Source organism: Anguilla anguilla, chromosome 11, assembly GCF_013347855.1.
Source record: "Anguilla anguilla isolate fAngAng1 chromosome 11, fAngAng1.pri, whole genome shotgun sequence".
Classification (NCBI taxonomy): domain Eukaryota; kingdom Metazoa; phylum Chordata; class Actinopteri; order Anguilliformes; family Anguillidae; genus Anguilla; species Anguilla anguilla.
In genome coordinates this window covers 34391848-34411347 of record NC_049211.1, presented here as the reverse complement: position 1 = coordinate 34411347, position 19500 = coordinate 34391848, and the positions used below count along the sequence as shown (strand labels likewise).

Genomic DNA, 19500 nt, shown 5'->3' with positions numbered 1-19500 from the left:
GACATCATTACTGTAACACTTTATTATGTCTTGGGTTTTGTCAAGGTTAATTGCCGATTTGCATTTTAATTTTGGAGCGGACATGCTTTCATACAGGGGTAGGACTACACTTTGAAGGTTTCAAGGCTGAGACGAGACAAAAGTTCCCCCTCTGGTGCAGGCGGATTTATTCGGAACCACGGAAGGATAGCAAAGAACCATAAAAACAGACGCATTAAAAACGCGAATAAAATAAAACGGTTTGCGGTAAACATCTCTGAAACCACGAGAAGCAGCTCTGTAGCTGCAGTGCACGTGCGACGTCAATTAGAAATAAAAGCCCCTTCTCCGGTTCCAGCTCTCCTCGCACTTAAGTTTTCTGAAATAAATGCGCACCGCTAATGCACTACATTTACAAGCACTCAGTGTGCAAGAGGTGAGAAAAACACGCGAAAAAGAGAACAGCACTTCAGGAGCCGGGCGGAAGTTCCGACGTCTTTCCAGAAAAAAGATTTCCCATAACAGCGGCCTCCTGGAGTCCTGTCAGTTGGTTCTTCTCTTCAACACGTGACAGCTGACACATAACTGACTTGGGTCGAGAAGCCAACTGGCGCTTCCGCTGAGGACGAGGCCACAGTTTGTTTTATCGGTTATTCTACTATGACAGGACTACCCGATAAATAAAATCAGTTTTCAGATGTTTGTGCTTTTTCAATTCATGTAAAATGCAGGAACCTATGCAATATTATTTCCCCCATGACTTGTATTTAAAGATGGTCAAAGAGCACTGAATGAAATTAAACATGCAGTAGGCTATGGTTTAACTTTCACGGCTATTGGCACTGAGTCATTATTAACAGAGAAAGAGATTAGAGCTTGGTTTGTTTACCTGTAACGTTTTATGTTGGGGCGCTTAGAATATTCTAAGATCTGAAGGTCTGGAAATGCACACCCCAAGACACTGGCCCATTCTTCTTTTAATTAATGCCTTTATATTTCTTTATTTATTTGATCTGTGACGACAAGTTTGAAAACAAAACTCAAAAAGAGGAGGTGGACACCTTTGCCATTCAGATCACATACAAGAATATCTGCTTTTATCAAACATTGAGACCTTTAGATGTAATATACAGTGAAGGACAAATACAAATTTGGCAGTTCTACTAAGGTACATGGATAAAGTACCTAGAACTGGATGTAAGAATTTCCACCACCCTTGGAGAGACATTGAAGCAGAAAGGGTTTTTTGACAATGCACTTTTTTTTATTTTTTTTAGCACTTACATTTTTCTCCCAAGAGTGGGTGGAATTCTTATATCCACAGAAACGGAGGTGATAAGGAAGATGGTGGGGAGTGGGAGAGAGCGAGAGAGCGAGAGCGCCTCTTGGCAAAGCATTTTTTTGCTATCAACATTAGATCATAATTTATAGCGCCTTCCAGCTGAGATGGTGCTAATAGGGTAATAATGGTGCATTTCCTTTAGAGGCTGCCTAACGCATGCTACTTCAGCATGCTGCACTGCAGCAGTGTAGCTAGAAACGTTCCTATAGTTGGGCTGCATATAACTAGGTGCGCCAGAACTACCTAAGTGGGCATTCACTATTGGGTGAGGCGGTCCAGCCAAGATAAATGGGCGGGGCAGAATACTATTTAGATGGGCGTGGCCCGCTCAGGGCCCACCCGCCCCTGTGCAGCCATTGCCCTGAGGTAGAAAACATGGGCTGTATGCATATTGCGAAACCTCCTGTCTCTTGCTGCCTGGATCCTTGTTTATCACTTTACAAAACGATGCATTGCCATGCCAAACATTGGTTTGACTTGGCAATAGAGTTCTACATTAAAAACCATATATTTACGTCTTGCTGATGTTAATACCGCTTACCATTATGCACTCAGATTCCTGGTCTTACCACGGGAGTATTCACAGTGCCCATGTGGAGACATGGATATTGGAATTCTGTATAATGGCACAGATTGTTGTCTGGCAATATGGCTACTGCTGTTGCTTCATTTCAGTGAGTGGAAGGAGACGGTCCGACAATCATTTCCTCATGTCACGTTCACAAACAATTTCACCATTTCTATCAGGGGCAATTATTCTCCTAAAAGAATCGACACTGACAGTACCCATGTTTTGTTTTTGTTTCTTGCACAGTAGATTAAAACCATAATGTTTTTTTTTTTTTAAGAAAATCTAAGCAAGGGCTCTCGTTCAGTTTGCAAATCTGGAGCCTGCCTGGTCAAGCATGTATTCCCCCGTGACTTGTAACTTGACACTGGTAGCAAATATCTGTGCGGCTTTAGCTTTTGAACTCAAGCTGCGTTCCTGCCGACCTCTCTTTCTCTGCTGTTGTAAATCGATAAGCACCTTTCTCGAAAAACGCAACGCGCCCACGTGACTGCCAATGACCAAACGCACATCGCTCCCCGACATGCAATTCTCCAATCCGCCTCCACTGATGTGCTTCTTGCAGAACACTACTAGCCATTGCATTAGCGTGCACAGTGGTATTATCATTGTTTATTCATGAACTTTCTTTCTTGGTGTTGCTTCAGAGAATCGTTTTCCTCAAAAACCGACGAGCGTTGGCGCGCGCGCTCGTGCCGGCTGGCCCGTTTGTGCGATCGTCCCGGCCTCGGACACGTGACGAGTCGTCCCCGGGTTTGGTATTCAAATGTTTTTTTTTCTCATTTAAATGTCAAGCTCCGATTGAGATATCCAAAGTGAATGATAAATTGTGCGGTGAACTCCCGCGAAAGTGCTTCATTCTCAGCGCAAGCTTACATGGGTAGCTTTTAAATGTGATCGAGGGCCTCACACACCTGTGTCCTGTCAGTGCTGCAGCTGAGAGGAAATGATGACTCTGCTAAACCGCTGGGTTTTTTTTTTTTAACACGGGGGAAAAACTAAATTGTATACATTACATTTTTTCTGCACATTTGAACACCCGATCCTGTAGCCCTGTGTCATTGCCGATTTGGGAAAGGGGCCTGGTAGTGCCTGCGTCCTCTCAAACCCGTGTGGCCAGCTGTCTGCGTTTTTACCGTGCTGTAGTCCGCCAGTCCGCCGCCGCTGCTGCAGGTGCTCGATCGACCAGGTCGGTCGACGTTGGGTCACCTGGGACGGGCACAGGCCGTGTTGGGCACCAATGTTCAGCGCTTGGGGGCCTTTCTAAATATTTTCCCGGGGTACAGAAACCTCTCAAAGTTGGGGGTGTATTCTCACTGTGCCACACTGTACTGGACTGTTGGACTACATTGTTTTAGTCTGTCTTTGCACTCTCATCCAGAGCGACTTACACAGCTTTTGCATTTTTATTTACATAGTATTCATCCATACAAATCAGGTTAAAATGCCTTGATCAAGGGCACAATGGCACTGCCCTGCCTGTGGTCCGAACCTGCAGCCTTTATGTTATAAGCCTCTCTAACCACTATTCTACGCTGCCACGCTAGCATTTCCCCAGCAGCTTCGGCTTAGACCTCACCGTTACCCCAGCGATCCTTTCCATTTGTAATGGTCTTAATCAAAAGGAAATGGTCCAGGAAGGGTCACGCGATGTGAAGGGAATGTTAAAGGAGTGTGTCTGGGAACCGGCAGGTCTGTGTGTCGGTGGGAAAGGAAGGCTGCCAGTTCCTCTAAAAAAGAAAAAAAGAAGAACTTAGGCCTCAAGGAGCCGCACTTGGAAATTGGACTGAAATGAGCTCGCTTCGCTGATCGCCGGAGCTCTTATCCTCTGCGGGGAACCGCACCATCACTGTGCATTACGGATGCATTACGAGCATGGCTCCCAGCTGTGGGTCTGTTTGTGCCTGCGTTGCTTCTCCGTTTCATTCCCAAAGCCGTCGCCACAAACGAGAATCGGGTTGTCAGCTGAGCCACCAATCACAGCCGTTTTAACTGGTTAGAAATGGCTGCGTTTGCTGAGTTTCCGATCAAATGTAATTTGTTAAACAGTAAATGATAATCAGCATGCACAAGTACACCAGATAAAATGAAGCAGGGCAAATGATTCTTGGAAAAGTGACCATGGCTGTGTATTTACTATGGGTGGATATCAAGAATGGTCCTGCAAAGTATAAACTAATCACTCTCCCCATTCAAAAGCCCATTTATCACTGTCATGCTAATGCTCAGACAAAATGGCTATCTGAAACATTAATGTCCAAGATGTAAACAAAGGTTTGTGAGACGCTACCTGACATAATTTGCTTTCCAAACCGACGTACAGAATATTTCAAGAGACTCTTGTGGCCAGAATTCTTTAGAAAAAATAGACAACTCCAGTATTTAGAGGACTTCTGGAAAGGCCAGTGACAAACAGCTATTTCTGTGGTCTTGGTAGAGCTGACTTTGTCGTGCTGATGGGTAACGTAGGTGATCCAGATTGTGGTGCTGATGGGTAATGTAGGCAATCTGGATTGTGATACTCTCTGTACTACCTCACAACTGACTGCATTACCAGTGCGACGTCATCCCTTTTAGCAGCACAGCCGAGAGGGCGGACTTATTCAACTTTCTGTGCTAGGCCTTCTCTTCTCTTTTTCTTTTTTTCTTTTGCTGGAACCAGCAGCTGTGCTGATTGACATTGCTGGCAGGTTTTTGTGACCCATTTAAATGCTGGCTCTTCAGTGGAGGAGGAAAGGAGGGATGAATAAGAAATGTGGATGGGAGATTTCTTCCTGCGGTGTCTGTTTCTCCACCACTTGAAAATGTACGAGTAGTGTATTTGTTGTGAGTTTAAACATGTTGTTTAAAAGACTTAAAGACAGACAGGGCTGTTTTGTGAATAAATTGACAAATTGAGGCACTATCTATTTCACAAAATCGCACGTTTATAAGTTCACGGATATATAGTTTGAGATCTCTCCTCATGCATTGCTGTGACTTCTCTGAGGTAAAGAAAAATACCAAATTTGTGATCATAATATATATTTCCAACTTTCGAGACTGGACTGGAAGTAACAACGGATTTGTAAAACATTAAAACATCTTTAAAATGATGCATTTTGTAGTGTGGTCTTTCACTAGGTAAAAGCATTCCGCTATTAAAAACTATTCTGCTCTGTAAATGTGCAAGACTTACACTCTCTTGAGCTACAAGAATGAACACTGTCCTTCTGTCTGTAGGATGTACAATAGTTACTGGCACTTCTGTAATACTGTATAGACTGTAGGGTGTAAATTATCATTGGCTCTCCAGTAGCTCTGTGTGGACTGTAGGGTGTAAAATTGTCATTGGCTGTCTTGTAGCACTGTGTAGCCTGTTGGGTGCTTGGGAGAATGTGGTCTGTTGGGTGTTTGGGAGTATACAGTCTGTTGGGTGTTTGGGAGTATACAGTCTGTTGGGTGTTTGGGAGTATACAGTCTGTTGGGTGTTTGGGAGAGTAGTGGTCTGTTGGCTGTTTGGGAGTGTGTAGCCTGTTGGGTGTTTGGGAGAGTGTAGTCTGTTGGCTGTTTGGGAGAGTTTGGTCTGTTGGGTGTTTGGGAGTATACAGTCTGCTGGGTGTTTGGGAGAGTGTAGCCTGTTGGGTGTTTGGGAAGTGGTGCTCTTAGGCAGCTGAGTCTCTGTATGGGTTTGGGCAGCAAAGTTTAATGATTCCAAAAAAGGTAGAACAGGGGGATAAGATGGATAGGAGGATGGATGGATGAATAAGTAAATACATTAATGCTTTGTAAATCCTACAAAATTCCTTCCTGTACTCTCGCACAGAATGTTTCTGTGCCCTTACAAGGAGATGTTCTCTTGTACCTGTTAATCATGCTCTTATTTTTAGGATCTGGGCTCCATCTGCAGTGTCTGTTTAAATATATCTCGGGTCAAACATAATGAAATTGGAAAATGGGGGGTGGGCAAGGCGCTGAGAGTGGTCGGAGTCCCAGATTATTGCGCTCGTATTTTGACAGTGATTAGCCGGGCGGTCTTTTCCAGTGGAGTCGCAGGTGGCCGCTTCCCCCGCCGCCCCGTCCCTCTGGGTCCTCGGCGCCGTTCGCGGACGCGGCTCTGAAAATGGCGGTTCGCCGTGTGCGCGCCGCGGCGAGGAGAGAGCGGAGACGGGCGCGTGCGGAATGGAAACGTCTAATTTGCGCTCCCCTGCCCTCGCTGCTCCAGAGATCCTGGCAGCCTAATTGCAGTGCTTTGCTGTCGCATGCGCCCGACAATGCCTTAAAAAGCCTGTTAGAAATAAGGGCCGTGAGAGAGGCAGTGGACCCTCTTCTGGCAGAAATGGCCCAGAATTGACCTCAGAGTACAAAGGAATTCTGGGAGACTAATGAGGGAGATGGATAGATAGATTTCCTTGGAACTAAACGGAGCACAGGGCTGTTTCTAAACCCCAGTACCATATTTGGAAAGGCACAGGTAATGCACTGTGTATGGACATTTTTACCAAGGATATTCTGATGATATTCTGAAGACGAGAAAATAACAGAAAAACTGAGAATGTAATGGGGGGGGGCTTACATGCATTCTTGATATATTGACAGATTCATATGAAATAACAGCGCAAGATGATGTTAAACTCTAATGTGTCAGGTGTGATGTAAGCAACAGGGACTACCTACAGTATCTCACTCTCTTCCCCCCTCTCTCTCTCTCTCTCTCTCCCTCTCTCCCTCTCCCTCCCTCCCTCCCTCCCTCTCTGTCTCTCTCTCTCTCTCTCTCTCTCTCAGGTGTAATGAGCGTGCTGGGCATGGGCAGATGATGGATGTGGAGACGTCGTACTCTGAGTTCATCACCTGCGATCGCACAGGTCGCAGGAACGCCGTGCCGGACATTAAGGAGGAGGGGACAGTCGTGGGCACCAGTGAACTGACCAAAGACATGGCCCAGATGAACCTGGAGACTGCCGGTAAGCGCTGGCCGTCGGCACTGCAGGGGATGGGAGCGGTGCTCCTACTCCTGCTGAGCCGCTCCGGGTCTTACTGCAAGCAGGCTGTGTGCTGAGTGGAACTCTGCCAGTCACAGTGCTCACCTGCATCTAGTAAAACCTGGAATGGCTCCAAGTGCTATTCATTAGGTGTGCTATCTATATCCGTGCTGTGCATTGTGGGTAAGCTGATGTGATGCTTATAAATATATAAGACCGGGGAGGGCTCCTAATTGGCTTAGTCAGCGAAGGTGGTTGGTTGCAAGTTATTAAATGCTATGACTTGTCCGCAGCAGTCGGGTACGTTTGGCTTTCTCCTGTTACGGGCAAGGTGGGTTTACACGGCTAATGTGGTTCAGAAGCAAAAGCGAAAGAGAGTTATTTGTCCTGTTAGAAATAATCATAGTATGTTAAAAAACCAGAGTTATGTGTAAAGTGCCGGTATCTTGTAAGGCTAATTTAAAGTCCTCTAAGATGTGAGAGCCTTTTTCCAATTCCAAAAGGCTACTTGCTGCCAAGCTGACTTACGTCCAGCTCATATTTTTTGTCAGATTCGTGACGTGCTCCTGGACACTCGAGTGTGAAAGTTTTTGTTTATAATAGCCTTGTGTCGAGTTGAACAATCGGAGAACAATTGGTCCTTGTTAGCCCTTCCTCTTCTCGCGTGATTAATTTTTGTTTTGTTGAAGGGGGTCCCCCGGGGTCAAATGTGATTTCGGGTACTCCGTGTATGTTATCAGCTGGTCTGTTGGCTCCTGCTTCCTAAGAACTTTTCATTTGCATGGGAATGGCCCTGTCTGTTCCACAAGAGGAATCGCTTGAAGGAAAACTCCACATCTGCACACGACTAACCGTTCTTTTATTTAATATTTTTACAGGAAAGGTATTGTTTATGTGAGACTTTTATGGGAAAATATCCTATGATGTCATTTTTCCTATGATGTCATTTTTCTTCTGAGCTGGTTGGAAATGCAGACTGGCCTTTTGTTATGTAAATTCCCTGGAACTGAAAGGAATGTTTGTGATCTCTCCGCTCCGTAGAACTTTAAACAATAGGACCTTTTGCATCACGGAATCTGTGAAGCATTTTCCCACATTCCCTAGTTCACTGAACTATGACCACAAATGAGAATCTATAGAACTGCAGTTAACTGATTTCCAAAATTTTATAGCCCACGGCCGACTTTATAATAATAATAATGATAACAATAATAACATAACTTTGTTTATATAGCACCTTTCATACAAAAAATGTGGCCGAAAGTGCTTCATATTCAGGACTGAAAAGTTTGAGCAACTGCATTTTCTGTAACCTGCCTCTTAAACAGTAGCTTAACGTACATTCATGTATGAAATGCAAATGTTTTTAAAGGGGCAGTTCATCCAGAAATGAAAGTATGTTTCCACTTACCCCAGGGTACTATCTATCCATTCTGATTTTCGCTGAGATTCTGTTATTTTTGAGAGTTTTCTGGATGCAGTTCACCCTGATGCAGTGGACCTCTATTGACCCCTATTTTTACAGCTCTCAGTGCGCTGAAAATTTACATTTTAAAAACTCAACAGCGACTTTTCCATATATAATGCCATGGTGACTCACAAACATCCACAGAACTTAATTTGTGCAGTATCATCGAGAACTACTACTTCTATCGACGTATATCCACTGTGTTCTAGACTTTATATACTTACTTTATTAAAGCACTTAACTGCTTCGAAATTCATGGAGGAGGTATTAATGGGTGTAATTTTGGTCGTAGAATACAACATAAATTACACCTGTTAATATCTCAACCGTGAATTTCGAAGCCGGTGTGCTTTAATAAAGTTGCCTAAGTCGCTAACAAGTTGCTATATGGAAACCACAACAAACGAGACTTTTTTCGGATATACACAGTTGGCGTACTTCGGCAGAAGTCATTCTCGATGAAACCGTGCACGGATCGAGTTCCGTGGATGTTTGTGAGTGACCGTTATATTTTGGAAAGTTGTTGTTGTTGTTGAATTTTTAAAATGTTCATTTTCGGTGCATCGAGAGCCACAGAATCACGGGTCAGTAGAGGACTGTTGTGTCGAGGTGAACTGCACCTGCATCAATTTTTGGGTGAACTGCCTCTTAACGTGTGCCAGAAGAAATGCATGTAGTCTGTGACAGGTGCAGTGTGTGTAACTGTTGCGATACTGGACTGGTATGATCGTTTATGGAAAGTGTATGATACGATATTGCAACACATCCCCTCTCACCACCCGCACACAGTCCTGGAAATGCTGCTCGAATCACCGCGCTCACTGGCTCCCAAGTTCTCTCCATCTTTCAATATTTTTCTGTTGGATTTTCTTTGTATAGCGCTTTTTACAAAGGGGTCATCGCAAAGCAGGTTTACGGGGGTCCGGGGGTGAACCTTAAGGTTTGTCTCTGAGGTTTGTCGTTTTGGCTTGGAGGTTGCCGTTGGTGACGGTAGTTTCTGGTGCTGCGCTACAGAATAGAACATCTGTTGCCTCCATACCGAAGCTTGGTCACACCTCAGTAAATATTCAATCAATACAAATTCATGAAATTCTTCCGAACACTTGACACCTCCTCGTTTTGCAGAGAAAAGGCTGCGCTGTCGTGACACAGACTCAGTTGTGCGGTGATGCGATTTTGGTGTCGCGACACAATCCCAAGCATGTGGTAATGCAGTTTCCATATGAGAACACAAAATCAGGCGTGTGGTGACAAAGTTTTCCATGTCACGACACAATGTCAAGCGTGTGGTGACAACACAGACTCAACACCGTTTTCATATCGCGTGGTTTGTTAACCCCTTGAAATTCAGTGCAGTCTAATGTTTGCATTATATGCGTCTCTCGGAATCATTTGCATCTTACAATTTGTTTAGCTCTGCAGCCCTGGGTGGTTAAAATCACTGAGCTAAGCTAAGCTAAGCTAAGCTGGAGCCTAATATCTGAATCACGTATTAGCTGCCCCAAGGTGTGTCTTTTGCCAAGCAAGGCTTGAAAAACTATGAACCAAATTGTATGTTCAGATTTGTTGTGTTTTTCACCGGTAAAAAAAAGCATTCTTCTCTATTTCGTAATTTCTCAGAACACACTAAATACAGGAGACCTAATAACAGTGTAAAGCGTGGGTATTCATTTCACTCATTTCATTTCTCTGAATATCGGTAAGGCCAAGCCAGCTCGCTTGCCCACTTTGCTACAGTGAGTATGCTTGTTCCCTGCCTGTTCCCTGCTAATCAGGACATAGCTTATCTATTCATGTTGCTGCTCTGTTTCCTGAAATAGGTCTGAGAACCCATCATTACCATTACTCTTGTCACATGAGGATGCTCTCCAAAAAGGGGCAGAGGCTTTCTGTAAAACAAACTTGTACAAATGTACCGTGCATATAATTGGATTTTGCAATTCGCTGTCATTTCTCGGGGAAGATGAAGAGGGAGAAATCAGTGCGTCCTTGTGTACTGATTCCAAGGGAACATATGTACGGTATAACATGCAGTATAAGCTGCTTGAAAGCCAGTAGCTCTTAGCGGGCACATCCAACCGAGCACTTTCTCAGGGGTTCATTTACTTATCCTGGCTCCTTGGTGCCGTTTTTTAAAGGGTTGCGGTAGAGTCACCGAGCTCTGATTGGCTGTGTCTTTCAGAGGGGGAGGGATCCGCGGCGTCGCCGCCCCCGGAGGACGACGGGTCCGGGAGCCAGGAGGCCGAAGCAGGCGGGGGCCCCTCCTAAACCGCGCCCGCCCGCCCCGGGGAGGCCTGCCACGTCCCGAGTCATCCCCCAACACACCCCCTTCTCCCCCCCCCCCCCCTCCTCCTCCCCTCGACGCAGCCCGTCCAGATGGGCGTGGGGAGACGCAGTACCACACACACAGACTGGGGCCGGTGTGGCTGGATTATATTTTCTATTTCGGTAACCGCCAGGGGACGGTCCCCGGACAACACCGCAGAACTGAAAAAAAAAAAACAGACGAGGTTTGACAAAAAAGAGAAAGAGAAATGTCATAAACGCTCCGCGGCGAATCCTGTTTTTCCTTGTGGTTTTGGCGCCCTTGCCCGGGTGCTTTTTCTGTCTCCGCCACCTGCTGCTTAGCGTCAGTGTTTTCCCCCCACAGGACGGCGGCCATCTTGGATTCAGCACTCGCGGGGCCTTCCTCCACTCCGCACCGTTACAGAGGGCAGCCCTAATCTGATCACACGCAATCAAGCACAGGAATACCAAAACGAATGAAGACCAGATGAAGTCCTAATTTTGTATATACGCCATATATATATATACACATACACTTCTGTTTGTTTTTAGGTCCGATCTGGATGCAGTTTTTTTTTTTTTTTGGATCTGCTTTCTACTATCGGATACGTTTGGTTGGCATTTAAATGTGATGTATGGGATGGTATTTATTTTGTTTTTTTTCCCTCAGAGATGTTTGTATTAGGAATTTTGAATAAGTAATAAAAATACATATATGTGTGTCCAGAGAAATGTACAGTATTGGTTGGTGTCATTTTGTTTTATTTATTTTTTTTGCGTGAAGTCTTTTTCATCTTTGTGATTCTCACTAGTGAAAGCTTTCATGGCAGGTTCATGTGCATTCACGATATGGATGCCCTGGGAATTCATTCATCCATATTCCAAAGGGGCGTGGTTGAAGACAGCATATCCATGGCTTGCAATCCAAACAGAACTGCAACCTGATGATTGCAACCAAAAGTAGAGTGGATGAAAGGAGCACTAGAGCTGAATATCTGGTTAGTATTTGGGATACCTGTGGTGTTCCTGGGTAGTAATTCTGGGTTCAGATGACCTTCTGTGCTACCTGATTATTTTACGTTGCTGTGTATCATAACAGGATGGCAAAAATTGGCACTTCAGTCTTAAAAGTAGCATGCAGCAGATTGAACAGCTGACAAAATGGAATCCTACGTGTAGTGCGCGTAGATCTATTAGTAGAACATCTCTTGCGGCCAACTTTGGGCACACCGCAGGCCTTCCGGATTATTCCGTGAGTAACACAACCCTGTTGCGTGCTGCGGAAGTCCGATGAGGGACGGGGGAACAGCCTGTCGCAGGCTCTCCTCTGAAACCCACACCAGCGGCGTCACAGAAACCGCATTCTCCGGGAAACGTGTCGATTTTCATGGCTTGGAGCCGAGCAGATATGGAGCTCTCCTTTGACCAAGCCTCCGGTAACGCGGCCAGAAACGAGCGAGCGAAGCCGGGTCTGTCTCAGGTGGCCGAGCAGCGCGAGAGGAAACCTGAGCGGGTGTGGTCAAGGGGGGCGGGGCCGGTGTGAGCGTGAGTGCTCTGCACAGTGGTCCTGTCATTCCACAGGTGCGCTCAGGTAATACCACACCACCCCCTGCCCGTGATCTCAGGAAGTGTAAACACATTGTTTAACTCCTGTGACATAATGCACCAGGTGTCACATGATTGACTTCTATTTGAATTTGAATTTGAATGTGAATAGTCCACCACAGGCCATGTTTATGCTACCGCTAGGAGGCACTCTACTGTCCATCCTGGTCTCCCACCTGATGTTTGCCCACTGTCTTAACAAACTGTGGTTCACAAGGACTTTTATTTATTTTTTCTCCCCATAAAATAATTCACTTTTCTGAAGATTATTGTTATTTTTTATAGGTTATAGTTTAAATCAGTTAAATCTTCTTCTAAGCAGATGATCAACTGTGCAATTAACATTTTCATGCATCTTATGAATATTCATGAAGGAGAGTAACAACTGACACTTCCATATCAGGACCTGGCCATCTGGTTACTATAAAGAATTTGTGACTTTGGCCTCAGTGTTTGCGGCCTGCCATTTTGCAGGCAGTGGCCATCCACGATTGGTCGATAGTTGGCCTCTTGCATAAAGTCCACCCCTTCGTGCTCCTTGGCCACTCCTCCACAGTGGCAGGTGGCTTGTAGTGGTGGGGGAAATTTCACTTTTCTTCACAGGCGTAAAAATGCTTGCGACAGTTTTCAGGTAAAATGGAGGTGAAATGCAGTCTTATTTGCTCAAACCTTTTGTATGTAGGCTCCAGGGTATAAAATCTTTCTATTCCTCACTCCTCCTCCTCCCCCCTCCACTACTGCCCCCTCCCCATCCACCCATGTACAGTCTGTGGAAATGTCAAACTAAATGCTCTTCTTTTCTTTAAACGGACTGAAACAGAAACTGTTTTGCGTCTGAAGGGAGAACAATGGATTATTAGTGCCAGGCGAGATCTGAGATCAAACGCTCCTCTAAACTACAAATTACTTTCTAATTTAGTGGCTTTTGTGTTGATGCCGAACAAAGGACCGTTGATCTTGGTTAGACCTCAGCAAGAAAATGTCTGTACCTCCGATTTCATTTTGTTTACTGCTGTTAACAGCTAAGCATATAGAACCTTGAACAAAAGGAGGTTGATTCATATGGCATAGGTAGACAATTGCCTGTAGCCTTGTGGATCAAAGGGCCTTGGGAAATTATTATTCTTTTAAAAAAAATGTGGCTTTCTCTACCATTGTCAGTCGTGTTGTCCCCAAAACATATTGTTTCATACAGGACTGAAAAGAGGAGATTCCGAGCTCCCCCAACCTACAGAAACATTAAAAAGCGAACTGTAGTCACTTTTGCTTCCAGACATTCAGTTGCAAACATGGCATGAGAAATGTTGAATAACTTAAAGGGATATTTCACTTTGGTATAATACGAGTATTTTTGTGGAGCATAACCCATTGTATTTGCATGGCATGAATACATGACACAGCTCAGGAGGTAAGACCGATCGTCTGGCAGTCGGAGGGTTGCCGGTTCAAACCCCGCCCTGGGTGTGTCAAAGTGTCCTTGAGCAAGACACCTAACCCTTAAACTGCTCTGGCGAATGAGAGGCATCAATTGTAAAGCGCTTTGGATAAAAGCGCTATATGAATGCAGTCCATTTACATGCATACGCGCAACGTCAGCTGTCCCTGCTGACCATTGACAGCATTGCTGTTTCGCCCAGTTGTCCGGCTCCCAAATCGCTCTCATTCATTTTCAGGACCTTGCCGAAATGAATAGTTGTAAAGCGCAAACTAACGAAGGATGATTATTAATAGATTGAAAAAGGATCATACAAGTGTCAAAGGTTCTCTGTTTTTTGAAAAAAATATCAGATGTATTTTCAATGTTTTAGTGCCCTGTACAAAAACACATTATGCACATGGGCACGTGCATTTGAAAAAATCTAACTACGGCTTGCTCTATTTCCATGCAGTAGCCAATCTGAAAATTGTTCCTCCATTTATAGCACACCGAAACCAGAAAACATTTCGGCTAAAAAAAAAACAGAACTTTTGACATTAGTACGCTCTTTTAGTGATCTGTTATCCTCCATAGTTTGTGCTTTATTAATTTCGGCAAGGTCTCAAAAATAAAAAATAAATGGGAGTAAATTGGGAGCTGGACAACTGGGAGGAACTGTAAGGGTCAGCAGGGTCAGCTGATGTTGCTAGTATACAAGCTATGCTAAAACAATAGAGTAAGCTTCACAACATTACTGGCGTTACACAAAAGTACAAAATGTTCCTTTAATATTCAAGCTGGCATGTGTAGTCTATTGGGGCGGCAGGTATGCCATCCTGCCAAGTTACGGCTTGGTGGGTCGGCATGATCCATTCAGAGTTTGGCAGTTTTACAGGGTTTCCGACAGATATAACCACAATAATCGCAGACTCTTCTGTGCTTTCTGACCTCATGTCAACAGACAACTCACAAACAGCTTCACATGTTCACACATTAAAACTCCAAACTTAGAGGGAATTCTGCATTTTTTCCTTCTTCTATTTCCTGATGATTACATCATCACGAATGCTCCAGGCCCACAAAGAATACTACATTTCACTACATCAGCCAATAAAAAACATTGTATACACATGCAAATTTGACATATAGAGAAGTACACACGTTTAGAAAAATAAATAAATAAATCGCAGCCCCCACTGCTAGGTTGCTAGTAGCTCACTGGTAATGCGATTGCCTATAAGATCTTCAGACGAGCGAGAGGCACGGGTTCAAATCCCGCCTCGGACTCAGGTGACTCTCTTATCTGATGAAAAACACGTTTTCAGCGTACAAAAAAATGACAAGTTACTCACACATAAAGGACTGTCCATAAGTCATTCATTCAATCTGCAAAATCTAGGCATACCATTAAAAGTATTGATATCAAAACTTCACCAGATTACTGTATATGAAGCAATATTGGCTATCTTACCTCACACAAATTTAACAAGCTGTATTCCAAAGCAATGCTACCCAATGTTTCCTAAATTGTTTCAATTAACTTGGCCCTGTGTTTGTTAAAAGTAGTTATCAGTATAGGTATGGGGAATGCCACCCCACCAAGCCATAACTTGGCGGGATGGCATGCCTGCCATCCCAATTACTCGTTACACTGGCTTACTTGCTAACTAATAATTGCCTAAAATTTTTAACCATTGCCTTTGAAATCCATTCTCTGTCATTTTGACACTCTTTAAACCTACCGTCTTTAAAAGAACGAGCAAATGACAAAATTAAAGAACATCCAGTTTTTTTCGGTTTCGGCATTTTGACCGAGTTTAACATTAACTACCTTGGTAACGAGTTGACAGTGAGTGTATAACGTCAGTATACCCCCCCCCAACTCCCCCCCCCCACCCCCACACACAAGCACTTGTGGACTTTGGACTCCCCCCCACAGAGAATAGAGGAGTGTTTGGGATTGAAATAAATAACACTATAGTTACAAACTATTTCTTGCCTTGATTTCACTAGCCATGACTGTGTTAAGCAAAGTGAAAAAGGGCCTCACTTTTGTCTTTGCCCCTGGCTTGATTTGATAATATAATGTTGTGTAATATTACTAAGATATATTTTAAATGATCATTCTCTTAATTTTATATATAAATCTATGGCCTGTGTTAATGTGACTAGAAAGAAAAAGACAACGTTTTTTGAGAAGCAAAAGGGTTTTATATTAAAAGAATTAATCGAAGTACAGTACTCTCATTGTTCAGTGATTTTCAGTTTGGAGGCACTCCAAACTGTTTCCCAGACATCACATCATTAAAAAAATTTTTAAACTTTATTTAAAAAGACACAATTTCCAAATTAGTCAAAAGCAACACAATGAAAATCAAAACATCTGAATATAAAAGGTATTTTGTATATGGAATCTATTTCAAAGAATTCTTTAAGACCACATAAATTGGCATATGCATGTTATAAGCCCAGGTACGTTTTGTCACATGTCAAGTTGTGACATGTCAAGTGACAAGTTTGCCACCTAATGTGCACTTAAGGTAGTACAACAACAAGGATGATAACAGTTTTGGTGTAGTACAAGTTTTCCTGATATGTCATTTAAGTTTGACAAAAGTTTAAAAAAACAATGGCAGTCCCTTGGGATTTATAGATCTTGACCCATGATGCTGTTTCCTCACTGGCTGCAAACATGATTTTAGGACATTCACTGTATTCTATCAATACAACCCAAATAAGACCAAGAGTAGGATGAAGTCCAGTAATGACAATGGAGGATAATTCAAATCATAACATTGATCATATTCATAAAATCAAATATTATCAGATAGCTCCTTCATGATTCAAGAATTTAATACATTCTTATTTCAAAATTTCTCATTCTTTTGTTGTTCATTCCATGCTTTCACTAAAATCAACCACTCTTAATTAAAAAGAAGTAAACCCAACCCTGTTCTGTTTTTTTTTTTGTTTTTTTTTTGTGGTGCCTTTCAGCACTGAAGTGATTAATCTGTGTTGATTACACACACCTGCTTCCAAGGTGTAAACTGGCTGCCACAGCCCCCCAGGACTGGAACGAGCCTCAGATTTGTCATGTGGTTGCTGAAGTCAGTGATAATTCCCACGTGTCTAACTGCAAATCTAAACAAAACTGAGAAAATGACGAATTCATTGCTTAATTAGATTAGGACAATTTGTCTGTAGCTCTAGTGTAATATGGCATAAGGCAGGGGCCACCAGCTCTGGTCCTTGAGATCAGCAGAGTCTGTTGGTGTTTGTTTATATGAAGAAAGCAGATGAGATTTTGCTGAGTAATCGGTTGTTTTAATTCATTATGTGCTGAGAGACAAAGAGTCCAGCTGACCTTGTGGGAGCCATGGGGACATAAATGTGTCTGTGTGTGCGTGTGTGTGTGTGCGTGTGTGTGTGTGTGTGTGCGTGTGTGTGTGCGCGTGTGTGTGTGTGTGTGTGCGTGTGTGTGTGCGCGTGTGTGTGTGTGTGTCTGCATGTGTGTGTGTGTGCGCGTGTGTGTGTGTGTGTGTGCGTGTGTGTGTGTGCGTGTGTGTGTGCGCGTGTGTGCATGTGCGGTTCTGTGGACAGGAGCTCCTTCCTCAGTCCTTATAAAGTGAGGTTATGTGTTGTTCACAAAGCAGCGGTCCAGCCATTAAAAAGGAGGCAGGGCTTTAAAGGGATAAAGCAGCTCATTTTAGCCTAAAGTTATGGGAGCAGTGAGCTGGATTCATACACAGTAAAAAGCACCACTCTGGGTACTAGGGGTCGAGCTTGAGGTGGGGTCTAGATCTCTGAAACTCGAAATCAATTCACTACATCATGGACCTGTTACTACTGAACCTTCCAGACTTTCCCACCCCCCCCCCCCCCCCCCCCCCCGCCAAAATGAGCCCAGTTTTAACAGCTTTCAAAAGCTTTCTTATTAAAAAATATAACTCAGTCTGCTGGCACAGAGCCTGAGTCCTCCCAGTCATTCTTAAAAAAACAATTTTTCATAACCTAGATTACCAGGATACCATTTTCTTTTTGTCTTTTTTTTTCTTTTTAAAGGCTTTCTGGAAAATGTCCACTGTGAAGCACAATGTGACGCTGGCTGTAAATGTCACGGTACTAAATAAAGTTTGACTAGGAGGACTTTATCTGCACTGGAGAAGCTCAGCATTGTTGTTGTTAAGTCTTATTCATCGAGGGTAAATGCGTTGGAAGAAGCTGTTAACAAGTTAAGGTGAATAAGTGAATCGGCCTATAAGCATGTATATGTGCCTTAAAATAAGACAACATACTTTATAAGAACATGCACTATGGAAAGCAGAGCAATGGTAATATAAGAAAGGTTTTTGAAAAGGTGCATTCACACTTTATACAATGCGTTACTATGGCAACTACTCGCAATCGGTTTGAAGTACATCTTATACATGTTTAATGCCACTGTCATACAAAGAAATTTCACAGAAATTACTGGAAATGAATGCCTGGAGAATGAGAACTAACCTGACGAAATGTTTTGAGAGATTTTTAGGATTTTTAAAAATACATAAACAAATGGTGGACATATAAACTCATCAAATGAAAAAAATAACAAAATCCAATGATTCAATTAATTTGCACGAGAATGTACTACGTAATACTCATTTAGTTTAAATATCGTAACACCACTAATGCAGTGGTATTAATACAGGAATTAAATATGACAACAATTATTAGATAAAAATCAAAATGGAAGTTCTTGATATTTGCAATTTAATAATAATTTAATATGTTGTCATATTTAATTCCTGTATTAATACCACTGCATTAGTGGTGTTACGATATTTAAACTAAATGAGTATTACGTAGTACATTCTCGTGCAAATTAATTGAATCATTGGATTTTGTTATTTTTTTCATTTGATGAGTTTATATGTCCACCATTTGTTTATGTATTTTTAAAAATCCTAAAAATCTCTCAAAACATTTCGTCAGGTTAGTTCTCATTCTCCAGGCATTCATTTCCAGTAATTTCTGTGAAATTTGCCTTCAGGAAAAAAGTTTCAAATCAGAGCACAGGAAATGAAAAGAAGAGGGAAAGGGGGGGGGGGGGGGCTGACATTACAACAATGAGGAAGAGCAAAAGAATCAGGTGGAGTGCAGGACCCCATCTGGATTGAGAAGGGGTCTGGAAATTATGCAAACAAGGTGTGTGGAATGTATGGATGAACGGTAAACAAAGATGGCTGCCAATTAAAATGCAACTGCATGCTTGATTCAGTTAATTTGCACAAGGATGTACTGCTTCATGTCTGGAAAATGGTGGCATAACTCTATATTGACATTCATTATGAGCCCTGTATGAATTGTATCTCGACATGTTTTATTGTTATTGCTGTGGATATACTTGCATATATGCATATATGGATATATATTGTGGCAGACGGCAGGGAGAGGTGAGGGGAGTGGTAATAGAGGGCAGATACGTTGCAGACAGCCGGGGCGTAGGCATCTGACCCAGATTTACCATGTGAATTTGTTGAAAAAATGGAATGCACGTGAGGTACTCTACTCTATTCCCCCGAGGAAGGCTACTACAGAGACCAAGCCTGTGGAGGTGCCACTGGGGGAGCAGCTGAGCCAAGCACAGAAGCAGGAGCTGAGGGAGTTGGTCGGCCAGAACCAGGATGTGTTCTCCAGTGATCTGGTACAGCACTGCATCATCACTGAACCTGGGAAAAAGGTGAAATTGAGACCCTACCGCATACCAGAAGCGAGGAGAGACGCCATAAGAGACAAGGTAAAAATGATGTTGGAAGCAGGAATCATCGAAGAGTCGAATAGTGAGTGGTGCAGCCCCATAATGTTGGTGCCGAAACCAGACGGCACCATTCG

The 19500-nt window shown here is 43.3% G+C and overlaps 1 protein-coding gene across 2 annotated transcripts in view; it reads left to right on the top strand.

Annotated features, from left to right (window-relative positions):
* The window catches only part of pkig (protein kinase (cAMP-dependent, catalytic) inhibitor gamma), a 39160-nt gene extending 27815 nt beyond the window's left edge, over window positions 1-11345 (top strand). For both annotated transcript variants that reach the window (XM_035380563.1, XM_035380562.1), the window contains 2 exons: window positions 6654-6832; window positions 10501-11345. In XM_035380563.1, the coding sequence (XP_035236454.1) occupies window positions 6682-6832; window positions 10501-10586 (237 nt within the window). In that variant the 5' untranslated portion in view covers window positions 6654-6681 and the 3' untranslated portion in view covers window positions 10587-11345. The remainder of the gene's footprint in view (window positions 1-6653; window positions 6833-10500) is intronic.
* The last annotated feature ends 8155 nt before the right edge of the window (window positions 11346-19500 follow it).